Raw genomic sequence first — 25369 nt, 5'->3', positions numbered from 1 at the left:
CCCCTCAATTACCTTTTTTTAAAATACCATTTTCATTTCTATTTCATTACAGTGGGTGGACGCCTTGATCTATAAATCTTTTCTAGCTAAGTCTGGTCCAATACTTTGTATTTATTAATCTTATTGACCACATCCACATCACAGGTCTATGTTTAATAAATTCTCTATTTTTCTATTTACAGGCATTTAGTAATCCTTTTGAATTCCACAGTCTCTCACTATATTTTTGTGTTCGGGAATATTTTTTTATTGGTCAATTCTTATAATAATTATTCTTAGGAATTCACCATATACTTTATCAATAGCGTTTTCCTTCCGTTAATTCCTATTCCTGTGCAAGCAGATCACTTTTAATGCATCCATAGACTTTTGTGTCCTGACCCGTCTGAACAGGTTGACTGTCCTAATTTAATGTGTAGTTGCGGTTGGAAATTGTAAAAGCTGGGAGGTGGGGGCTGATTTTATTTATTAGTCACTGTATTATTATATGTCATTTGTCAACATATTGTCGATTAATGGAAGTGATGTAGCCGGGTGTGGTAACTAAACTTCAGCTCTCTTTCTCTCTTTCCTTCCTTCCTCTCTCTGTCTCTCTTCCCAACACGAAACTCCCATCAGCTGGTCCACTGTGGAGCAGAGCGAGTGGACGCGAGGGAGACAGGAAGAAGAAGAGAAAAGACAATGAAGAGAAAGAGAGAGAGAAAAGGGAGGGTTGAGCAAGCGAATGGTAGGTGGAGCTAGAGAGAGAGAGAGAGGAGAGAGAGAGAGAGAGAGAGAGAGAGGGAGCGAGGAGGGATGACAGGAGATGTGGTCGTTGCCGCGGCAGCAGAGCGGGACAGATCTGAGAGTAAAACACTCCTCCTGCTTCTTCTTCTTCTATTTATTATATTCCTCCGTCCTCCTGCATCCGTCCGTCCTGTTTCCACCTGGAAAAAACCTGCCTCTGCCCTCCTCATCACTCCTGTTCTTCCTCACCTTCATCATCATCATCACCTTCATCATCATCAGCTGTGGTAAGTAGGATGGAAACTGCTCCAGATTCAGAGCTTACTGCTGAGAATAGAATAAGTGGAGAGGAGAGGAAGAGCAGGATGGGACGGCGGGGTGGAGAGAGGGAGGAAGAAGAGGAGTAGAAAACTATCAGTAAGGAGAAGAAGAGACGAATCGGCACAGAAAGAAAGATGCACGACTTCAGGAGCGAGCAAAGAAAAGAGAGCAGGAAACATTCAGAGAGTAACAGGAAGAGATGATGATGTGGTGTGCGTGTGTGTGTCAGTGTGTGCGTGTGTGTGTCAGTGTGTGTGTTCATGTGAGTGTGTGTGTGTGCGTGTGTGTGTCAGTGTGTGCGTGTGTGTGTCAGTGTGTGTGTTCATGTGAGTGTGTGTGTGTGCGTGTGTGTGTCAGTGTGTGCGTGTGTGTGTCAGTGTGTGTTCATGTGAGTGTGTGTGTGTGTGTCAGTGTGTGCGTGTGTGTGTCAGTGTGTGTGTTCATGTGAGTGTGTGTGTGTGTCAGGGTGTGTGTACATGTTAGTGTGCGTGTGTGTGTCAGTGTGTGTGTTCATGTGCGTGTGTGTGTCAGTGTGTGCGTGTGTGTCAGTGTGTGTGTTCATGTGAGTGTGTGTGTGTCAGTGTGTGCGTGTGTGTGTCAGTGTGTGTGTTCATGTGAGTGTGTGTGTGTGTCAGGGTGTGTGTACATGTTAGTGTGTGTGTGTGTTAGTGTGTGTGTGTCAGTGTGTGTGTGTTCATGTGAGTGTGTGTGTGTTCATGTGAGTGTGTGTCAGTCTGTGCATGTGAGTGTGTGTGTCAGGGCGTGTGTGAGTGTGTGTGTGTGTGTGTCAGTGTGTGTGTGTTCATGTGAGTGTGTGTGTGTCAGGGTGTGTGTACATGTTAGTGTGTGTGTGTTCATGTGAGTGTGTGTGTATGTGCGTGTGTGTGTGTGTGAGTGTGTGTGTGTGCATGTGAGTATGTGTGTGTGTCAGGGCGTGTGTGAGTGTGTGTGTCAGGGCGTGTGTGCATGTGAGTGTGTGTGTGTGTGTCAGGGCGTGTGTGAGTGTGTGTGTCAGGGCGTGTGTGTGGTGAGGTTGACATTGTCCAGCGGTATGAATTAGTGATGAACTTCTGTGTGTTTGCTATTAACAGTGGTTAGCAACACTCACACTTACTCTGTGCTCATTAATATTCACACAACTGCCTCTGTGGTCCAATCACAGCGAAGTATTGTTCTTTTCCATTGAAAGTTTTGTTCTGCTGTTGTTTAATTTTCAAGCTTCATTTGTGTTTAAGTAAAAAAGTAAATTTGAAACACGGACGCAGGAAAAAACAGCATAAAGTTCAGCTGTGACGACGTTGCATGCTGTTTCGTCATCTCAGGTCTGACTTCCTGTCTGTGGCTCTCCGGAGAAACAGTGAATTTGTTGGGGACTATTTTCAGCAGCGGATGAATCCACATGTGGGGGATTTGAGGGATATTGTGTTTAAATTAACAGTATTTTGTATCAGTTTTATCAATTAAATTCATGTTCTGAAGCTGTAAACAGAAATCTCTCCCATCGTCCATAAACACAACAACAACAACAACAACAACAACAACAACAACAATTAACAGAATTGTGCTTGTGAGGAAATTAAGATCAATTACAGTTGAAATTCTTATTCACCTTTTCAGAAACATTATTTAAGGTGGTAGTCCTACCGCAGGTCCAGGTATTAATGAGCAGCCATCCAGTCAGTCAGTGATGCATCTGATTTGAAATGAAAGGTTTTTAACTTTAAAGGTCAGACAGCAGCTGACAGAGGAGACAAACATTTTTAAAAATGTGTCACAACTCAGAGCTGGCTGAAAATTGAATAAATACCATGAGGCAGTTCTGTAAGCGGAGACACGGTGTTTTTCCAACCTGGACTCTATTTTCCCAGAGCTGCTATTTATCCTTGAGCCCTCAGAGATCTGGTCCAGGTTTACTGTTGATACGTTACTGTAGTCTGCTGCTGTGTGTGTTCAGAACAGAGAAGTCCCAGAGGTATTAAACCAGGGATGGAAGTACTCAGATACTTTTTAACAATAATAAAAACGTTGGCAGAAGGTTGAGTGACACGGGCCGACCTCCCCTTCTCCCCAGGCCTGTTGGTCTATTCCATAAAATAGCCCTGTCCCGTCCGTCCCACAGCGTCACTGACAGCTGGAAAACGAGCTACAACAGAAAATGGAAAAGCAGAGTTTGAAAATGTTCAGTCAGGCTGAAAAGTTCAGAGACAAAAGAGTCAAAGGTCTTAGTTGAAATCCAAAAAAAAAGTAACCGACTCGTTCCGTAGTAGTAGCATTAGTACCAGGGCCACAGACGCCAAGACCGGGAAGAGGAAGACGCCACAGCCCTGTTCACGGGTGAAAGACGGAGAGGACAGCAAAGCCAGAGACAGTAGATCTGTGTCTAAATGTGTTAATACAACATGTTGGTCAGCTGCTGTTATAAATGTACCAGAAAGAAATAACTGAGGTAACTGTGTGTTCAAACAGGCTGGTGGAAAAACTCAAATCTGATGCCTAACATTAGTGAAACTCTGAATGTCTACATTTCACTGTCGTGTCATTTTATTTAGCTAAAATAAGCTGATTGTTTTTGTCTCGCCATTATAAATGTTTTAAAAAAAACAAACAATCACTCCTTTCCCTCTCAAATTCATATTTTGTGTCGTCAGTGATTTGCTTGATTCCTCCCACTTCAGCTGTTACTACACAACACACTGAAACTCATCAACAGTCTGGTGGAAACGGCTGCTGTTTGTGTCTTTATTAGATAATTTATATATTATTTAATTTACTGCTGCTCTCTGAGGTTACTGCAGGTAGGTAGGTAGGTATCTGTCCCAGTGCTTATGCTTCTCTTCCACATATGAAGCGATAATGGGTTTGACGTTGCGGTTGACCCTCTCTGTCAAGTTAGTTTGAGTATGGTTTGGCGAGGTCCTTTTCTGTTGGAGGTTCCACCACTTACAGGGTTCCTCAAAAACTGACGAGACAAACTGGGGTCCTTGGTCCGAGAGAATGTAGGTTGATACCCCCCACAGAGTCACGATCTCCCTGGTTAAGATTTGAGATACTGTCTCTGCTGTTGCCTTCTGTAGGGGAAACATTTCCACCCATCTGGTGAAATAGTCAACAAAGACAATAAGGTAGAGATTCCCAGCTTAGCTTCATGGGAAGGGTCCCATGAGGTCTACTCCCAGCATCTCCCAGGGTCCATCTACAACTGTTTGTTGGAGTTTTCCAGGAGGTTTACGTGTCTCCGGCTTGAAAAGCTGGCAAACTTGACAACGCTGAACATGGTTTGATCCATCTAGGCTCATTCTAAGCCAATACATGAGGGATTGCAATCTCCTGTATGTCTTGTATCTGCCTAGATGGCCAGAGAGAAAATCATTGTGATAGTGGTGAAGAAGCTGTGGGCGGAGTGAGGAAGGCATGTGTACTTGGTAGAGGGTTTTGTGAGGTAATTCCACTATTCTATAGACTTTGTCTTCCAGAACAGTAAACTTGGTGGTCGGATTTTCAGTTACTTCTCCTGTTTCCATTATTCGCTTATACAGGCTTTGAATGTCAGAATCCTCCTGCTGGGCTTTCCAAATTTCCTCATCTGTTACTTGGAGATTTTTTTTTTAGTGTCTCTCTTGGAATGTAACGCAGCAGCACACATGGCAGACTGGAATTGGTGATTATCCACAGGAGCTCTCGACAGTGCATCAGGCACTGTATTGTATTTTCCTTTACGGTATTCTACCGTGAAAGAGAACTCTTGGAAGCGGAGTGCCCACCGGATCAGTCAGGTGCTGGGCTTTTGGGTTTTAAAGACCCAGACAAGTGATGAGTGATCGGTGACTACCGTGAAATGTCTTCCTTCCAAATGATATCTCCATTTCTCCAGAGCCCAAACGACAGCGAGGCATCCCTGCTCCGTTGTTGAGTAATTTCTTTCAGCCTGATTTAAGGTACGACTGGCAAAGGCGAGGACTTGTTCTGCACTGAGCCCAGTCTGTTGAGCTAAGAGTGCTCCCAAGCAGATATGACTAGCATCAGTATAAATGATAAATGGAAGTTTAAAGTCAGGATGCCCCAAGATTGGGGGTGACACCAAATGCTGTTTCAGGGCCTCGAAAGCTTTCTAACAAGAGGGGGTCCAGATGAACTTCGCTCCTTTACGCTTAAGGCAGTTAAGTGGTTCAGTGAGCTGTGAAAATTGGGGCACGAACCGGTGGTACCATCCAGCCATTCCGAGAAACCTTTGAAGATCTTTTATGTTCTGAGGTACAGGGAAGTCCAGTACTGCCTTTGTCTTTTCTGTGTTGACCTTTACTCCGGTAGATGACACAACATGACCCAGAAACTTCAAGAAGGTACGAAAATACTGGCTTTTCCTCATTTACAGTTAGGTTAGCCTCTCTGAGCTTATCCAAAACTGCTTGGATATCATATCGGTGCTGCTCAACTGAATCTGAGTAGATAATCTAGATACACAAAACAAGTTGCGCCTCGTAGCTCTCCAAGTTCTCGTTCCATCAGCTGTTGGAACGTAGCTGGGGCATTTTTAAGCCCAAGCTACGGCTGATGGAACGAGGACTTGGCAAGGGCTTCGCTACAACTTCGAATCTGAAGCAGCATCAGAAGACGCACGCTGCAGTCGTGCTCGGAGACAAATCCCACAGGTGCGCACAATGTGGAAAGTGTTTTGCGGCTGCTGCCACTCTGAGAGAGCACAAGAGGGAACCCTCGGAGGGAAAGAGTTATACCTGTGCCCACTGTTGCAAAAGATTCAGTCACTCTTCCTCCCTAGCTAGACATCAGAGAGTTCACTTGGAGAACAAACAGCAACAGCAGCAGCCACAACCGCAGCAGTACAGCACTATTCCAACAGCGCATCCTGTCAGTTGAAAAACCTTACAGGTGCTCCCAGTGTGGAAAAGGCTTTAACCATTCATCTTCCCTCTCCAGACACCACAGGATCCATGTAGATCAGTGAGCACCCTCTCCCACCCGCACAAGGAAAAACAGAAAGAAAAGAAAATTGGCCAGCGCTAGTACGGGGTTTTGTCGGACTTACGACTGGGACAACTGGACGGCGGTGATGATTACACTCAGCGGTGGTATAGAGGTGGAGTTTGTGGCCGATTGTAGATGATTCGAACGGTCTCAAGGGATTAACTACCTCAGGTTCTTTCGCTTCACAAAGACTGTGTTGCTCTGCCGCTTACAACGCTGCTTCTCTCAATCCTCTCTTCCTCATTCATATTTCCCTCACCTGCTATTTACCGGGTAGAAGATTCAGCCGTGGCTCAAGTACAGAGCGAATCAGTGAGTCTGATTAAGAGTGCGTGTTTACGGGGCGGTGCAACCTACCATCCCTGCCTAATTTCGACCCAATAGGAGCCTACATGTCACGTCCACGGCCTGCAAAAGCCAATGAGAGCCCTCAATGTAAGGAAGGGCCAGCCCCTATTATTTAGTGGGTAAGCCGAGCCAATTGCAACCTGCTGTGCCAATGACTGGCACTACATGTAGCCAATAAAATTGTTTTTTGAAGTTTCCTAATCAATGAAAGGAGTTCTTGATAGAATGAAAGTCTAAAACGACCTGTAAGGGTTTGTTGAGCCTGTTATTGATTGGTGATCAGAGCCCTGCTGCCTCGTTATCGCTCAGTAATCACAAACATGTTTTCTGCTACATTGATCAGTGATTGGAGACATGTTATTGATCGGATCACATCCAGCACAGCAGCGGCAACAAGATTTATTTACAATGCTGAAAAACACGACGTCGGTGATCGATCAGTCAGCAGAAACACTGACCCTGGATCTTTAATATAACATGTTAAATACATTAATCTAATATTTTGGAGACACATCTCTTCATCTGCACTGTTTTCAGATTTGGAAACACACATTTTCAGCCATGAGAAAAAGTCAACATGAGCAGAAAGTTTGATAGTTAATATTGTCAGAATAAAAGTCAGTATCTTGAGAATTATACCAGATTTATGGTAGTAAAAATACTACTTGTATTAATTAAAGTTATGATTATGATTATTAATGAAACTATCATGTTACGAGACAAAAGTTAGTTTGAGCAGGAAATGTATTTCATGACAGAAACATAATCTGAAACTAAGTATTTGTTTAAAAACTTCTCCAGCGTGAGGAGGCGACGGCTGATTCAGGCTGCTCGTCAGAAATAAAACACATCTGTCTCTGTGTGTCCTTCAGCCAACACAGCTGTATTTACACACCTGTGACCTGTCAGGTGTCATGTCACTGACAGCAGGCACTGCGTTAGCTTAGCACAAAGGCTGAAGGCAGAGGGAAACTGCTAGCCTAGCTCCAGCTGACAAGAACAGACTTTCCAACCACTCGATTATTAAAGGAAGTGAAACCGAGACATTCAGAGGAAATGTTCTCCCTGATTCCCTGAAAACAAATTACACGTAACAAGTAACAGGTATTCAGATGCTTTACTTCAGTAAAAGTACTAAAACCATATTGTAAAAATACTAGAAAAAATACTAGAAAAATACTCACCAACCTGCAGATACAGGGTTTTCACTGGACAGGAAGGGGATAAAGAACTGTAATATGAAAAGTAACTGTCAGACACATGTAGTGCAGTAAAAGTACAAAATTACCTCTGGAATGTGGGGGGAGTATAAAGCTGCACAAAATAGAAATAATCAGGTAAAGTACAAGTACCTTGAATTTGTACTCCAGTGCAGAGTGGATGTCTCAATATAAGCTGCTGAGAGTGTACTGAGCGCAGGCTGAAACAAGGTGCTTCACAGATTCAAAGTTGGCTCCTGGAGCAGAAACTCTTCTTTCACCCCGCAGTCAGAAAGGAAATCCACTGACACGATAAATACCATAAACCCAGCAGCCATCCCATTACCGGAAGCTTCCAGGAGCTGCTGCTCGCTGTGAGGGAGACGCTGATCCCACAGCTGTGGATAAAAAGCATCGTGAAACACAGGATGTCAGCAGGGATTCTCCCAGAGAGCACGGACAGGTGGACGGCCTGGGCGCCTGCAGACAGACTTCATTACTCCCAGTATCAGAGTTGGCCATTTACTTTTATTCTTTAATGGAAATTCCCCTGAAAAACAGCTCAATGAACCTTCATTCTGACGTCAGAACGTTATTGTTGTTTTTCTGTAAAAAGAACCAGATTACACTGTAAGAGATTAAAGGAGACTACACACCTCTAAAATGAAGCCACACCTTTTATTTCCCGAGATGAAATTCTTAATCTCCACAGTGTTTGGATTAGAATACAAATATGGAATAAAATACTGCCATCAGACTAAAATGTGTGCTGAGTGTAAAATCGCCCCTGAAAACAGAACGACACTTGCTTTCAATGGTAACTACAGCACCGAGGGAACAATACTACTGCAAACACCACTACTACCACAGCTATTACTACTACTATAGCTACTACTACTACTACTTCAGCTGCTACTACTACTACTACAGCTACTCCCAACTTTAACTACATTTATCAGACCATGAACGTCTCATTAGCTTCATGCTATTTATCCCAAAGCAGCGTAAACTGCAGACAACCGGAGTAACGATCTGAATCCCCGCTGACACCCGCTGCAGACAACATGCCACAATATGAAACAGTACCCTGATGTTTGGGACCTTCTGGTCGATGCCCACAGTTTCACTGTGATTCTAACAGGTTTGTAAAGAAATACGAAAGCAAGTGAAACGCGTTACACGTGATTGCTGAACTGTACATGAAGTGTGTGTGTGTTTGAAATGAAGTGTGTGTAGAAGACACTGGTCAGATGGAGGCCGTGTGTTTGTTATATGGCGTGTGTTCAGAGGTGTGTGTGTGTGCTTAGCGGTAACAGAGCAGCTGAACAGAGAAACCATTCGGGCAGAAAGTTCATTCATAATTCATCATCAGCACACACGCTGGAGGTTTTACTGAGGCAGAACAGGTACAGGAAAGTGTGTGTGTGCGTGCACCTTGTATTTTTGCTGGACTTGTTAGCAATTTATTTAACTGGGTACATTTCTGCTTTAGTTGAGCTGAGTTTGCTGTACATCTGGGAGATTTTTAAATAAACCATTTATGTAACCGTATTTATACAATATAAATATATCATAGTACAGAAGAGTACATGTAACCATATAGATATCATGTAGTACAGTAGAGTTTATGTAACTATATAGATAGTATAAATATTTAGTATAATAGAGTACATGTAACCATATATATACTATATAAATATATAGTACAGTATATGTACTGTGAGACATCCACCATTGTGTCCCTGAGCAAGACACTTAACCCCTCGTTGCTCCTGAGGCGTGCGACCTCTGACATGTATAGCAATTGTAAGTCGCTTTGGATAAAAGTGTCAGCTAAATGAATAAATGTAAATGTAATATGTATATATATGTTCTTGGGGTTCAAGCTTCTCACCTCAGGTCTCCCAGTAAAATTTGGCTTTAATGCATTCAGCTCGTAGTAATTAATGTTCTACCTCAGAAGTATTTAGGTTCACCGAGATGACGCCGTACTCACATCTCTCACCACAAACCACAAATATAAAAAATTTAAATAATACAAAGCTATAAGAATGTAATGTAAATCACTGCTCCTCTGGCTACGTTAGCATTGCTTGTTGTTCACTTTTAGCATTTGTATCGTGTGCTGAGGAGATTCCACACGAGACATCGCTCTCAGACACACCTGCAAGACACAGAGGTGTACTATGGGTATGGTTTGTCTTCGCTCTGTCACTCTATCTGTGGTTTTAGTTATTGCGAGCAGCGCAAGTTTCCCAGAAGGTTTCCTATAGTGTCCTGTAGTGATTCATCTGAAGTGATCTGTTGGCAGGAAGGTTTGGACGGGATTCAGCCTCTCTCACACAAAATAAAGTGTGTTTTTATCCGACTCTGTCAGTGTAGCACGCTGATGACTGAACTGTTTTGCGGATAAACTGTCATGTGACGCTACCATGTGATTGACATTACTGTTTGGCTGTAATGATGTGGTTTTCTTAGCTCACCACGGGGGCGCTTGATTCAGGGTTTTATTTAAACCACACATCATCAGAAGGACAGCATTTAAATTGGATAATTTATTAATGCACAGGAAGAAGAGTAAAAGTACACAACAAGAACAGGGACTCTAACCTCAGTGAATACTAAACACTGCTAACACTACATACTGAATACTACAAAAACTACACAGGAACTCTTGTGGTTGTGTTTTGTGGGCATGTGGCACAGATCAGAGCAGCCTGATCATCACGTAGGAACCGTGTTTGTGTCACCTGATGACGGTGAGTCCAGGGTTCTCTCTGTGTTTGGTCTCCACCAGCTCCGCAGGGAAACATCTGGCTCTAGTGACGGACAAATGAAGCGTTCTGAAGCTTTATTGGTTCAGCACTCGAAGCTTCATTGTAAGCTTCATTCAGGAAATGCACAGCACCATCTGCTGGTGAAGATGTACCACAAAACGCAGTTCGGCTCATACGTTACAACCAAACCCAAAGGAAACTTTATTGCACTCATTGGTTACGCTTTTACAGCTCAGGAGACAAAATTGTGATTCTCATTTCAGCCTTAATTTTAGTGTTGTAGCTGCGACCTGTTTCTCGTATTTTGGTCCTAAAATTCACTTGGAGAAATGGGGGAGACAAAGCAGTTAGCAGCAGGAATCACACCTGATGGCGAAGCCTCGCTCGGTCTCATTGATGGCAAATTCTTTGTCTTTCACAATAAAACCCAGATACCCTGAGCAGGAACCCCAGACTTCCTACTCAAAGAGCAACTCTGCCACTTCACCATCTGATTACATTAAATATAGTCCACTTTCCCTTTACCTCAGAAAAGTAGAAATAATATATTTACCATAAAAGTTGTCAAAATTCTACTCATTAAAGGTGAAGAAATATTCCATAGTACTTAAGTAATAAAATTCTGCATGACGTTGCTGTATCTCAGTTCTTGCATGCATTCTGTCCCTAATAAATTCATCTCTAAACATCAGTTATGCTAGTTGAACAATCAGTAAAGTGGAAAACATGAAATCTGAAAGTTGAGCAGTTAGCAGTTAGCCCAGCCTGGAAGTGTCGGCACGCTGCCTGCTTGTTTTTACGGTTTGTCTCAGCTGGTTTGTTGCCACTCTGTTCCCTGTAAGAACCGATAACCTGGCATAAGACAGACAGAACGTTACTGAAATGCAAGCTGCTGCTTCTCAACATGTCAAACATCTCGATGTGATTCCACAGATCGAGTCACGATGTCAAATAAAAGTCTCATTTAGTTTTTGTTCGGGGATGAAAATTCTAATAAGTCGTCACAGTTTTTAGTGTCTTGAGGAGAAACGGTTGTAAATGTAAACACTTTTTCTTGCTGACTAAAAATGGAAAAACACAAAGTATGTGGAGCTCACTACTGTCCAAACATGCAGTACTAATGCGTAGTAGTACTATAGTAGCAGCAGGTCTGCAGAATGACTCGTCCAGAGTCTGAAAAAGGAAATCTACTGAATCAGACACTCGCTGTGATTCAAACAACCCTGAGGAAGGAAAAGTTTTATTGTTCCTGCTGTGGACTTCATGCAATAAACCGGCGACAATAACTTTCCATCTGACGAGAAGCAGCTTCAGAGGGCTGTGTTTCTCCTCAGAAGATTAAAAACATCTTTAATAACCTGCAGCTTTAGACCTTAAACACTCGAGTTCAGCTCAGAGCGTCAGTCAGGATGTCAGAAACAGGGAGCACAGGATCGATGAAGACACATCCTCCACGTTTGACCCGTTCAGAACAGAAAGCAGCAGCTTCAGGATGACTTCATGTTGTCAGGTGATGAAGCAGCATTTACAAACGGCCTTTCCATGTGACGTTTTATTCAGTCCTGTGTGCTGCTGTTAGAGGGTCATTCTGCAGAGACCGTGTCTCTAACAGGTCCTGGTCTCAGCCTGACCGCTCCTATTCCTACTAAACTATCAGTCTGTGGCTGGGTCACATGTTCATCATCACTCTGTAGTTTATTCTGCCTCAAACACTCACTACAGCACCACACGTGGATCACAGGAAGTGAGAGGCTGACACAGGAAGCAAGAGCCTGACACAGGAAGCGAGAGCCTGACACAGGAAGTGAGAGCCTGACACAGGAAGCGAGAGCCTGAGACAGGAAGTGAGAGCCTGAGACAGGAAGTGAGAGCCTGAGACAGGAAGTGAGAGCGTGACACAGGAAATGAGAGCCTGACACAGGAAGCGAGAGCCTGACACAGGAAGTGAGAGCCTGACACAGGAAGCGAGAGCCTGAGACAGGAAGTGAGAGCCTGAGACAGGAAGTGAGAGCGTGACACAGGAAATGAGAGCCTGACACAGGAAGTGAGACAAGAAGTGAGAGCCTGACACAGGAAGTGAGGCAAGAAGTGAGAGCCTGACACAGGAAGTGAGGCAAGAAGTGAGAGCCTGACACAGGAAGTGAGACAAGAAGTGAGAGCCTGACACAGGAAGTGAGGCAAGAAGTGAGAGCCTGACACAGGAAGTGAGACAAGAAGTGAGAGCCTGACACAGGAAGTGAGACAGGAAGTGAGAGCCTGCCACAGGAAGTGAGACAAGAAGTGAGAGCCTGACACAGGAAGTGAGGCAAAAAGTGAGAGCCTGACACAGGAAGTGAGAGCCTGACACAGGAAGTGAGACAGGAAGTAAGAGCCTGACACAGGAAGTGAGAGCATGAGACAGGAAGTGAGAGCCTGAGACAGGAAGTGAGGCAAGAAGTGAGAGCCTGACACAGGAAGTGAGACAAGAAGTGAGAGCCTGACACAGGAAGTGAGGCAAGAAGTGAGAGCCTGACACAGGAAGTGAGGCAAGAAGTGAGAGCCTGACACAGGAAGTGAGAGCCTGACACAGGAAGTGAGAGCCTGACACAGGAAGTGAGACAGGAAGTGAGAGTCTGACACAGGAAGTGAGAGCCTGACACAGGAAGTGAGGCAAGAAGTGAGAGCCTGACACAGGAAGTGAGAGCCTGACACAGGAAGTGAGACAGGAAGTGAGAGCCTGACACAGGAAGTGAGGCAAGAAGTGAGAGCCTGACACAGGAAGTGAGGCAAGAAGTGAGAGCCTGACACAGGAAGTGAGAGCCTGACACAGGAAGTGAGACAGGAAGTGAGAGTCTGACACAGGAAGTGAGAGCCTGAGAGAGGAAGTGAGAGCCTGAGACAGGAAGTGAGAGCCTGACACAGGAAGTGAGACAGGAAGTGAGAGTCTGACACAGGAAGTGAGAGCCTGAGAGAGGAAGTGAGAGCCTGAGACAGGAAGTGAGACAGGTTGCTGGTTTGAGTTTCAGGGTTGAGGTCCAGTTTAGAGCTGAACAGGATGTCTGAGGCTCTTCTTCATGTCCTCCCTCTCTCACCTTTTTATCCCAGTTTCCTGCCTTACTACCTGTTTACCTTCTGTCTCTCTCTCTTTCCCTCCCTCCTCTTCTTTCCTCTCTTTCTTTCTTCCTCCCATTTTTTCTCACTGCTCCTTCTTCACAGTTTTCCTCTCCTTTACCCATCCTTCCTTGTTTCCTTTCTCTACCACGGCTCCTCTCTCCTCCTCCTTCCTTTTTCCAAATTTCTCTCTTTTCTTTTAACAGGTCTGTTTCTCTTTTCTCCTCCTGCTCTCTTCTTCATCTCCCCCACTACATTCTGTTTTCCATCCATCCTTCCTCTCTCCTTCTCTCCTCTCCTTACATCTTTCTTTTCTTTCTCCTTCTTTCTGCTTTGCTCCTCTTTTCCTGTTGTCTCCTTTTCTCCTCTCCTCTCTGTATCCTTCCTTCTTCTCTCTTTCTATTAACCTTTTATCTACCAGGCCTTCTCTCTCCTCCTCCTTTCCTCTGACAGCTTAGTTTCTCCTCCTCCTCTCTTCCTGCTTTGCGTCTCACTCTCTGTCTCTGTTTGTGTGTCTCCTGACAGGACGGCCTTACATGGACATGGAGTTCGGCCTGCCTGACGCCTCCTCCTCGCTCTCCAGCACAGAATGGTTGTCTCTCCACCACTGATGCCCCACCGGCTTCTACGAGAGAGAGAAAGAGAGAGAGAGTGGAAACACAGAGACAGATAAAAGAAAATTAGAGAGGCCAAAACAGCGAGCAGGAACAGACGGAGAAGGAGAAAAAGAGAATTGTGAGGCTGCACATCCTTAATCTCCACAGCGGGGAAACACTTAGAGGGAGGGAGGCCACACGGGCGATTCTGTCTATCTTGCAACTTCAGGAACCATCATCACAATTTAATAAGAATTTGAAAGGCTGCGGCGCTGCAACAAATCAGCCTTCAGAGGGGGAGAGGGAGGGCAAGAGAGCTGCATACAGACAGAGAGAGAGAGAGAGAGAGAGAGAGAGAGAGAATGCAGCGAGGCCAGACGCTTTAACGCCTTCCTACCTGGATTTATTTCTTTCTGCTTTTTGTTTTAAGTCCCAGCAGCAATAAAACTGCGACGGCAATATCAGAGAATAACTTTATTATTATTTTACACATATTACTGCTGAGATTCCAACAAATAATGGTTTTCTATCAGGAGAGTCTGTGTTTTGAAGCGGAACATCTTGTTATTTAGAAGAACAGCACTGACATCTGCCCGTAGGCAGGAGCTGTCTCACCTGCAGCCAGAAAGACAACCATATAAGGTTTAAAATGGTCAGTTTACCCTGAGCAGCGTCTTGCAGGTCAGGAGAGCGACAGGAAGCTTCATCCCGCCCAGCAGAAGGACATCAGGAAAAAACTAGAAGACGGGTCACAGGGACGTCAGATAGATGGTCTTTCCCTCTCCTTTACAGCGTTTCTTTCATGGCCTGACACCTAGCTGCCCTCTGACCCCTCCCTCCGCCCCTCCTCCCCCCTCAACATGTCCGACCGCCTCCTCTCTCACTGCCTCGACAGCTCGAGGACATCAGGTCAGGAAAAGAAGTGAGCAAGGATTTAGTGAAGGCGCTTACGTCTGACGTGTGAACTCCGTCCTCCTCCGAGGACAGAAGTTGACTCTCTGCAGGTGGGACGTGCTGATGCAAGATGGCGGCAGGTGTGGCGACGTGGCTGCCATTTGCACGGGCCGCGGCAGTGGGATGGCTGCCGTTAGCCAAGAAGACGATGCCCAAACCTCCTGTGGACAACTCGTCCAGATCGGATGAGATCCTGTATGTCAACGTCAGCGGGGTCAGGTTTCAGGTGGGTGTCTACTGAGCATGCTCCAAAATATGGCAGCAGAGTGAGGGAAGCTGCGAGGCCGTCGGTTACAGGCGTTTTACCTTCCGTCCAAGCCCAGTCCCAGAAGCAATGTTCACGATTCAGAGTTTTGATTTCTGCCTTCACCGACTTCCAAGGTGCCTGAAGAAGTGATAAAGATCTGAGCTCAAACTGTGTGCGTCGGCTTGTGGCCTTCGTCCCCGTCACCAGTAAAGTTCTTCTAAACAGGTATCAGTGGAATCCACACCTCCCAGTTTGTCCAGAGCCAAACAGGACGTAGCTAGACTTTCATGTAGAGAGGTGGAGAGTCAACGGGTGCTGGATGGACGTGTAGCAGGGCTGACGTCCCGTCACAGGCCTGGAATCTCTTTAACAACGTTGTAATTAAATACACAACCCACTTTTTTCAGTTTTATCCAATATCAATCTTCCTCTCAGGCCTGGACAGGAAGAGGGTCCTTTCCCCTTCCCGTTTTATGTTACGTGACTGTTTGGCCAGTGTTAGGACGCCACCAGGTGAGAGCCTGCTGTGTGTGACCTCGACACTACTGTGCACCGTTATGACAGTAAACTCACAACCTATTTTACTGACTGCTCTGATTTATACCGCCATCGACTGCTGACTCCTCCCTTCTCTTCCCCCCTGCAGGTCAGTCAGTAAAGTTCCGTACAGACAGTTAAACTAAGTCAACGCTGATGAACAGCAGCCTTCTGGGTAAAAGCCCTATGTTTGTTTGAACTGTCCATCCACCCCGACCCCGTCACGATGTGGACTTTGTCACTCTTTGTACTACGTCACATTTTTTCTCTCGATGACATTGGCGTGTAAAATGACCCGTGTTATTCCTACAACCTCTGGTGAGACCAGGCCCGGTGGAGGTCTGCACTCTTCTTCTGTAGTTTTGTCCATAAGCAGTTTGTTCACTCACACTGCAAAACTGAGTGCTCAAAAACAAGAAAAACAGCAATAAAATGGGGGAAATCTTACTTAAAATAAGCAAAATTAAAAAACAGAACAAGAACATTTCACTTGCTACTTAAGGACAAAAACTTGAACCAAGTGAAATTCTCTAACATAAAAGCCGCCTGGTAAGAAGAAATATCTTGTCAAACAAAAACAAGTATATTTTGCCTTCAATTAAGATAATGAATCTACTTAGATTTTAGTTTTTGCAGTGACAGCAGGATCTTTTAGTTCCTCCTTGAGTTTTAAGATGTGCGTAGATTTCCTGACCATGTGTCCGAACAAACCCTTTAGTGGCCTGAGCACTGACTGGACATCACTGTGAACCACATCAGCATGACGGACTGTCAGCTGTGGCTTAAGATGTGGTCACTGCAGCTGCTCCACCCCACTGATGCACTTTAGACACAGAAGCCTTCCAGAAGGTTGGAGGCCCTTCTCCTTATTTTGAGAACGCAGTCAATGTTTCTTTAGTGAAATGATATTCTTTTAAAGTTACAGTAACCCCCCCCTGTCCCTCTTTGACCATCCAGACCGGATCTGTTAACAGCATTCAGTTCTCATCATTCTGTACAGCGGCAGGTGTCTTCCTAAGCTGGGTGCATTTCTGGCAGAATAATATTTAATGCAGAGAGCGTCTGAGCAATAACTTCTGATATTTCATCATGTATAAAAAGACATTTCATCATTTTAAGGTCAAGCTCTTTGTCTTCTCTTTAATCTCATTGCCTGTGATGTCAGTTGTCACATCCTACATTAATGACACGAGGCTTTGTAAAGGCTCATTGGTGTTGGCCATATATGGTGTTTAGGGGCGTGTCTTTGTGTAGGCTCATACAGCTGATCCACACTGAGGCTTATCCACATGTTGTTCTCATGTATACATGGAGGACTTGTTCCATGCGGGCTTTGATGAGCACCAGGGGCCGTATTACAGAGTTCCGGTCTTAAGTTCAGACAGGAAGAGTCTAAGACAGGATTTTTCTCAGTTTGGTATTACAGAAGCAAATCCCAACTAACTTTAGGAATCCTGTCTTATGTCAGGTTAGGAAATCCTAAATACTCAAACCAACATCGGTTATCAACTTTTATGTCTGTTACCTAGCAACCGCGGAGCTAAACGGCTTTTAATCTCGTTTTTTGGTAGTTTTTTTTAATGAAACATAACTGAAAATGGAGTAGAAACAACAACTATCACTGAACTTCAAGTCAGAGGACTCAGAGGTGTCGGTGACCTCATTGAGAAACCCAAATATAGAGAGCGGGCTAAAGCAGCGGACACAGTCGCCGCCGTATATCCTGCAGCCAGCAGAGCGCTGACGCTGTCAGAAAGAAAATCAGTCCATTTACAGTGAGACGAAGAGAAAGGCAGCTGTATCCAGAGAGCAGAGGGAACCGCTGGTGGCTCCTCCTGTGCTCCCTCACTGACCCCTGCAGGAACCCGTACTCTGCTCGGCAAACTTAATAATGACGGTAAAAAAAAGGCTACGGGCTAACGTCACCATGGTTTCATGTATTTCTTGAATTTAACCATCTCCTCCTATCAAAGACTCGCAGTAGGTTGTTCCATCAGGCCTTCACATCACGTGACATAATGAGACATTATCCAGCGTCACATCGCCGACAGCCTTCCTACAGTTAATAAGTTCTGCCTGTTGACATTTTGTCAAGAGCAGTCGTGGATTTAACGAGTTAGGAAACTGTAGCTGGTGGAAAAGTAAAGTTAGGACAGCTCAACAGTTCTCCTGAAGTCAGGACGCTTCTGTAAAACACTGTTCTTATCTAAAGTTAGGAAAGGAACCTGACTGAGGAACTGTTCATCTGGAACGGCCTTTATCAGTTCCTAACCCTTGTTACCATGGTTACCAAGCAGTCAGGACAGGCTCTGCAGGTTAGGAAGTTTCTGTAATACGGCCCCAGGTTTATTCCTCCAATGTAGTGTATGGAGCGGTTCTAAGAACTACATTACCCATAAGCCTCAGCAGCTATTCCAGCCAGAGCCATGAACTCAGGGGTTCTACTGTACTATACTGAGGGAGCCTTGTTGCTGCAAAATATTTCCACAATCCAAAGTGGACCTTACAGCAATGCTCTCTGGGACTCGTAGTTGACTCCTAAAGTTCTTCTTGAAGTGCTAACTAACCAACCATGTCTGAGGGAAATGAGTTTCTCCCAGAACTACTCTCTATAATTGTGCTCCATCTCTGTTCCTACTTCCAAGGCAGGAAGTGGTAAAACTGGACGTCTACTCAGCACATGCTGCAGAAATAATACCAAAATGCTCTGCAACAAAAACAGTTGTTAGTGGCTTTCAAAGTGCTGCAGTGGCAGAACAAGAAGAAAGTTCTTGTCAAGTCTTGGACTTTGTCCTAATTTTTAAAATATACAAACATACAGTAATGCTTGCTTTTAAAAAGTGACGCCAAATAAGAGCTTCTGAGCACAAAACTTTCACTTTCACCATCAGTTAGTGGCGGTTCAGTGCTCCCATCCGACTTCTGAGGAACTCCTTCAGATGGACCTGCTGTGTTTGTGTGGAGAGCTGAGTCTCCTTATGGTGCATTTCAACACCCTGCTGCTGACGGTTCAGGTTCAGATACTTGTTGCTCTTAGGTTTGACAGTCTGGCTATTTCGTCTAGGGAAATCAATGTCAGCGTTAAGCTAGGCTAATTAGCTTCTACTTTCAGAATGGAATACAAACTTAACTGCAGGATGTTCCTCCCAAAATTTAGAAATCTAAGAGGTTCATGTGGACCAGAAAACCCATTCAAACTCAGCTGTCTTCAGAACTTCAGGCGTGTTCATGTGCGCTCAGCAGAACTGCAGTATTTCTGGTTGCCCAGAGGCAGAGTTTCATTTTGTTTAGTAGTAAACCACACAGGTGGACTTCCATGACCCCCCTTATCCATGGGAGATTTGTTCAACACCCACATGAGGAGCAGTTTTAGGGTCTCAGAGAATGATTCTGTTTTCTTTCTGCAGACATGGAAGAACACTTTGGATCGTTATCCAGAGACGCTGCTGGGCTCCTCAGAGAAGGAGTTCTTCTTCAACGAGGACACACAAGAGTACTTCTTCGACCGAGACCCTGAAATGTTCCGGCACATTCTGAATTTCTACCGCACCGGGAAGCTGCACTACCCGCGGCACGAGTGCGTCCAGGCCTTCGACGAGGAGCTGGCTTTCTACGGCATCGTGCCAGAGATCATCGGAGACTGCTGCATGGAGGTAAACTGAGCTTCTGAATCACGACTCTGATAACTCTGATGCATTAAGTAGATATCCGTCCTCGTGTACTTGTATATCAAACTTAGTCATTTCATGTGATCGGAGAAACGCTGTCACATGTGGAACTGCTGAAATATTAGCTGTTGGATTTAGGGGCGTTCTCCTCTCTCCTCTCTATAACAGCCGTGTTCTGTAGTCGTTCCTTTAGGTTAACAAACACAAGCTAGACTAAAACACTAGAGCTGCCCCGACTAAAGCTGTTTCCAGTCCACAAGCTGTTGCAAGTTTGATACCTGGTTCTGTTGCTTGCTCTTTCCCTTACTCCTGAAAACCTCTTCCTCCCTGTGGTCCAACGCTCCTGTGCTGGTGATGGAAACAAACGCCACTCTCCCCTGGTACTCGAGCTCCCAGTCCGGATAGAGTCAGCTAACATGGCAGAGCCCACAGTTAGCAGCAGTGCCATGTTTAATAATTCATCCATGCAGTAATGTTTAATAATATAAAATCGTTTTCTTTCTGCGAATAACGAACCAATGGAAACTCGGCGGACTAAGAAAAGACAACAGCAGCTTCCAGCTTTTGTTTCAGCACTGCAGCCTCACAGATGTTAACGTTTCCAGTGCCTGCAGCATCCCTTAATGTGGATGCTGAGACTTTTGATGGGATTTATTCTGCTGTCAGAGAATCATCAGCGAAATGACTGAAGGGTAAAAACATGGATGGTTGTGGGGGGTGGGGTTACTGACCACAGGATCAGACTCAAGCTCAGTGATGAGCCCTCTGAAACACCAGCGTGGGATTTTGGCACCCTTCGTACCCCGACGTCATTCCTTTAACAAGCTCCTGTCACCGTCTGCACAATAAATCACCCTCAGAGCTCTTTCTGTTGTGATGGTTGCCTCGTTTTCAGAGGCTTTTATATCTTTTTATCCTTGTTTTGATAACGAACAGGTCATTGTCCTTTATTTGCTGAGATTTGGCAGATTCTGCTTCACAAATGTTGATTCAACTGTGAGAGATTCTAATTTCTGGAGTTCTTTTTTTACTCACTCAACACTTCCCCCACGATTTCCCATGGGAAGCCGTGCACATGGTTTTTATTTTTATTCCTCCAGAGATTTCACAGATTCTGTTCCACCGCCTCCTTTTATCATCTGGCAAATGTTTAAAGAAGGAATTTAACTTCCTGTTTTAAGCTAAACTTTAAGAATCAGAGTTGATTTAACATTGTCAACCCAGCAGTGGTCGAGGCTTAGCAGATATTTTGTTTGTTGACACTTCTGTGGTGGTTTTCACCAAGTGAGAGAAATTATCTGGACATCATATTTACCCCATCAGGCTTTTTCCAACCCAGCTGCTCACAGACGTTAGTGATTCTGAACCACCAGATATCCTTGATCGGTCCGACAGAAAGAAAACAGGGGAGCAGTAAGCTAGCGTGTTAAATTCATTAGCATTCCACCTAAATACAAGACTCTGGCCTCTGAACCAACATGTTGAAAAGGAGAAACTGGACTGGTTCTCCGGTGTTCAGTCCTGGTTTGAGACCAGATCCAGAACTGGCTGTGATGTTGTAAGTCGGCTAACATTCCTCTCCCTGCCCTCCTTCTTTGTACAGGAATACCGAGACAGGAAAAAGGAGAACCAGGAGCGTCTGGCAGAGGACACGGAGGCCAATGAGGCGATGGACGCCCCCCTCCCTCCACACAGCACCTCCAGGGAGCGGCTGTGGCGAGCCTTCGAGAACCCGCACACATCCACCATGGCGCTGGTCTTCTACTACGTCACGGGCTTCTTCATCGCCGTGTCCGTCATCGCCAACGTGGTGGAGACGGTCCCCTGCCGGCCCCCCAAAGGCAGCGTTAAAGACCTTCCCTGCGGGGAGAAGTACCAGCTGGCCTTCTTCTGCATGGACACGGCCTGCGTGCTCATCTTCACCTTCGAGTACCTGATGCGTCTGTTCGCCGCGCCCAGCCGCTGCAAGTTCATGCGCTCTGTGATGTCGGTGATCGACGTGGTGGCCATCATGCCCTACTACATCGGCCTGGTGATGCCGGAGAACGAGGATGTGAGCGGTGCCTTCGTCACCCTTCGGGTTTTCCGCGTCTTCCGGATCTTCAAGTTCTCGCGTCACTCGCAGGGTTTGAGGATTTTGGGCTACACGCTGAAGAGCTGCGCCTCTGAGCTCGGCTTCCTGCTCTTCTCCCTCACCATGGCCATCATCATCTTCGCCACCGTCATGTTCTATGCCGAGAAGGGCACCAAGGGCTCCACCTTCACCTCCATCCCCGCCTCTTTCTGGTACACCATCGTCACCATGACCACGCTCGGGTGAGTTAACCTCAGCCGTATGTTGATTCTGACATTAACCAGATTTTATTTTGCCGCCGGTGGCTGCACTGCTATTAAAACAGTCGTCATAGCAACGTGAGTGTGCGTCTCCCTCAGGTTTTCCACTGGGTGTCGGACACGTGGACGTGTCCTCGTTAACCTGCTGGGTGTCGTGGTTACTGGTAACGGAGGTTTTACAGTATGTTTCCACGGTGAAGCGAGGCCGAGTTGGCCTCCCACTCGCTGCTGCTCGGGTACGCTGGTGTGTGTTCACCCTGCTGCCGCCCACACACACTCTCTGCTGAGTGTGATCCATTATCTGCTGTTCAAAGAGCCTTTGGAAACATGAAATGGAGAGTGAGTCAGGAATCTGCCATAAGCTCCGATGAACAGACCATACCGCTTCCTAACACGCACTGTGAACTCCTAGCGCTCTGAGAGGGAAGGTGTGAGTTCAGGTGTGAATGACTGGAGTGTTACTGGATCTGAGGGGTTGCTGATCTTGATGGTTTCTGACCTTCTAGGCTGCGGTAGCTCGGAGGTGTGTTTCTCCTGTCGCTCCACACTTGTCTTGGGATGTGACTAAGTACATTTACTGCACCTAAGTACACATCTGAGGTACTTGTATTTCAGTATATCATGCCACTTCGTACTGTGAGTGCACCACGGCTCAGGAGGACTTACATAATTCTTAATTAATCAACTTCATAAACAAATGAACTGGTTGCTGATTTAAACGAAGATTCTCTAGATTGTTTCTTGCACTCTGCATGGTTATAAGTCAATAATCAGTAGAGTTAATGTTGAGAGAAAGATGCAGCTTTAGACCTTTAGTCCGATGTGAGAGTGGAGGCTTTTATTCTGAAAGCCCCCCCCCAGTCCTCGGGTCCATTAGTTATCAGCAGGGAGAGGCCAACCTCTAAATGGATTCTCCATGCAGCAAAACACAAACCAGGCTTTTACCCCCCCCCGCTTACAGTATTTCCTGTTTCCTTCCAGGGACTCTCCCTCTGTCCTCACCCCTCTTCCCCTCCGTCTCTTCTCTTGTTGATCAGAAACAGAAACAGGGTCGGTTCTCAAACTGTTCCAATCAGATACTGATTCCACGGATGGATCGGTCCTGATCTTCTACGCACAGGAGCAGATGAATAAGAAGCATCTTAACTTTCGGGCCTCCTTCACGGTGTTTCCTGAGTTTGGCTGTAGAAAACTCTGGCACACAGACAAACCCTGTGAAGAGCTCCATGTTCAGAAATGTTGCTGCTGTTCAAACCACGGGAAGATCCAGAGCTGCTCTGATAAGGAAAAATCCCACAGATACAAACGCAGCATCAAAGCCTGAATCGCACGCCGTCTTCCCCAACACACAGCAGCCGCTCATTTGTTGGGTTCAGTTCTACAGCCTGTGATGCTTTACTGATTACGTTCAACTCACTGAATCATCTGTTCATTTAGATTCATTATTTAATGGCTGCAACATCTCCACGTTAATAATGGTGCGGTGACTTCATTCATTATTAATAGTGATCGGTCCCAGCAATGGGACGTAACCATAAAACACTTTCTGTACTTTCTGTACCCCCCCCCCCCCTTAAAGAAGTACATTAAAGTACCAAAGGATTCTTTTTTAAATATGTATATATTTATAACTCGTTTCATATACATACACATAAAATATGTAAATATCATTGTTTAATGCAGAAGTACTGGTGCAACAGGGATGTTGGTAACGTGCAGGAGAAGACCCGAGTCAGACGTCAGCAGGTGAACAGGATGTGTGTGTGTGGTGGGGGCGGGGTCACCTCAGCTCAGCGACTTTGCTGCTGGACAGCTGGGGTACTGCAGGTGGTTCCTGACGGTGCTGCATGGAGTTCCTGAAGGTCTCGGTCTGAGTTGTTAAAAACTTCATGTTAAAGCACTGGCTGAGCAGAAAGAGCTCGAGGAAGGAGAAGAGACTCGGCCATGTGTTGGTGTTTAAAAGAAGCATCTGCTGGCAGGAAGCTGGATGGTTTGGAAACCACAGCTGTGGTGCTGACGGGCTGGTTCTGGTTCTGCTGCGGGGTAGGTGGGGGCCGCCCTGTCATCTTTGAAAAGTTTGTACAGCGTTGTGATCGACTTTCAGAAAGATTTATTGAATTAAGTTCTGCTTAAACCAATTGTTTTCCTCCTCTCCACCTCTCCTCTCCTCATCTTTCTCCCTTTCTCTCACCCCCCCGGCTGCAGTCCGATCTGCTCATTAGTTTCTCTTTGTTATCACTGTTTCTCATCGTGTAGCTTTTATTGCTTTGCTCCTGTGTTTTATCACCGAGCAAATAAACTGGAGGTGAAATCATAAAGCTGCTGCCGCCCCTCCAGCAGCAGGAAGCATGTGAGGCGAAACCTGAGCTGCTGCCAGCAAACAAGCAGATAACAGAACAGTTCATCTGACAGAGGAAACGCTCCATCCATCACCAACCAGCTCAAATCATTAATGCGTTGGCGTTCCTGATAATCACACTTGTACAGTGCGGTCACCTGACTCCACCTCCTCCTGCAGATACAGATATATGTTTTCATCTGATCATCAAACACCTGAGACAAACTTTCCCGCCCTGCCAGGAGCAGGAGGTTTCTGAGACTGCAGGCGGCCTGATGAACTGTCAGTGTTTTAACCGACCCATATGTTTTTTCCTGTGCCGATACCAAATTCTAGTAACTAATTAGACCGATATTTGGAACCAATATAAATTTTATATTTATGTTCGTGTCCCCAGACTCATTATATAAAGTAGGTCATTTATATAAAGGCTAAACAACAGGGGCCCCAGAATTGATCCCTGAGGTACACCAATACCACACTCAAGGGCTGATGCCACCTCATCATTTACCTTCACCCGCTGTGAATGCTTGAATGGTTCGATCTAAAGCCAAACGGCATAGGATGCAATCTGAAAGGGCTGTTGTTAAGGTGGCTAGTAAGTTGTTCTGCTACATACCTTTCAATTACCTTTGACACGGTAGGTACTGTACTAATTCATTCATTCATTCTTGTCAAAGCTCCCTGTAGAACTGTTTAGAAACCAATGTCAAGTATAGGGAGACGCAGCCCACAGAGATGATGATGACAGGATGTCATGTAAAGTTCTGTAGTGCACTCGCACAATCAAAACTAACTGAATTTATCAAAATGTATCAAAACAGAACTTTGGTTCGGACCTTGGTGCAGACACAGTGGCAGTTCTAGACCAATTTTATTGAAGGAGACCAGGCTGGGGCCAGTTGTTTTGTCAGAGTTAATGTCTTTGCTGTCTGCCTCAGCGAGTGGGAACATTTCACAACACGTCCAAAATATCAGCTTCCTGTGAGACCCATGTGACCTGTGTTTAGGGAAACACGAGTCGCAGAGATCGATGGTTTGAAGATTCATTGATTAAATCTCAACTCCTGAAATCTTCCTGAGATCCACCTGAAATCTTCCTGAGATCCACCTGAAATCTTCCTGAGATCCACCTGAAATCTTCCTGAAATCCACCTGAAATCTTCTGGAAATCACCTGAAATCTTCCCGAAATCTTCCTGAAATCCACCTGAAATCTTCCTGAGATCGACCTGAAATCTTCCTGAGACTC

General features: G+C 45.4%; 1 protein-coding gene across 1 annotated transcript in view; it reads left to right on the top strand.

The window, feature by feature from the left end:
• The first annotated feature begins 711 nt into the window (after nucleotides 1–711).
• The window catches only part of kcnd1 (potassium voltage-gated channel, Shal-related subfamily, member 1), a 63495-nt gene continuing 38837 nt past the window's right edge, over nucleotides 712–25369 (top strand). The window contains exons 1-4 of the mRNA XM_038723778.1: nucleotides 712–1013; nucleotides 13970–15220; nucleotides 19186–19431; nucleotides 21050–21762. Of these exons, the coding sequence (XP_038579706.1) occupies nucleotides 15065–15220; nucleotides 19186–19431; nucleotides 21050–21762 (1115 nt within the window). The 5' untranslated portion in view covers nucleotides 712–1013; nucleotides 13970–15064. The remainder of the gene's footprint in view (nucleotides 1014–13969; nucleotides 15221–19185; nucleotides 19432–21049; nucleotides 21763–25369) is intronic.

The sequence above is a fragment of the Micropterus salmoides genome, unplaced genomic scaffold (genome assembly GCF_014851395.1).
Source record: "Micropterus salmoides isolate LMB-PRFRI ecotype aquatic unplaced genomic scaffold, ASM1485139v1 Ms_hic_scaffold_16, whole genome shotgun sequence".
Lineage (NCBI taxonomy): Eukaryota > Metazoa > Chordata > Actinopteri > Centrarchiformes > Centrarchidae > Micropterus > Micropterus salmoides.
Note: the sequence above shows the minus strand (reverse complement) of the source record. Positions and strands in the feature narration are given on the sequence as shown.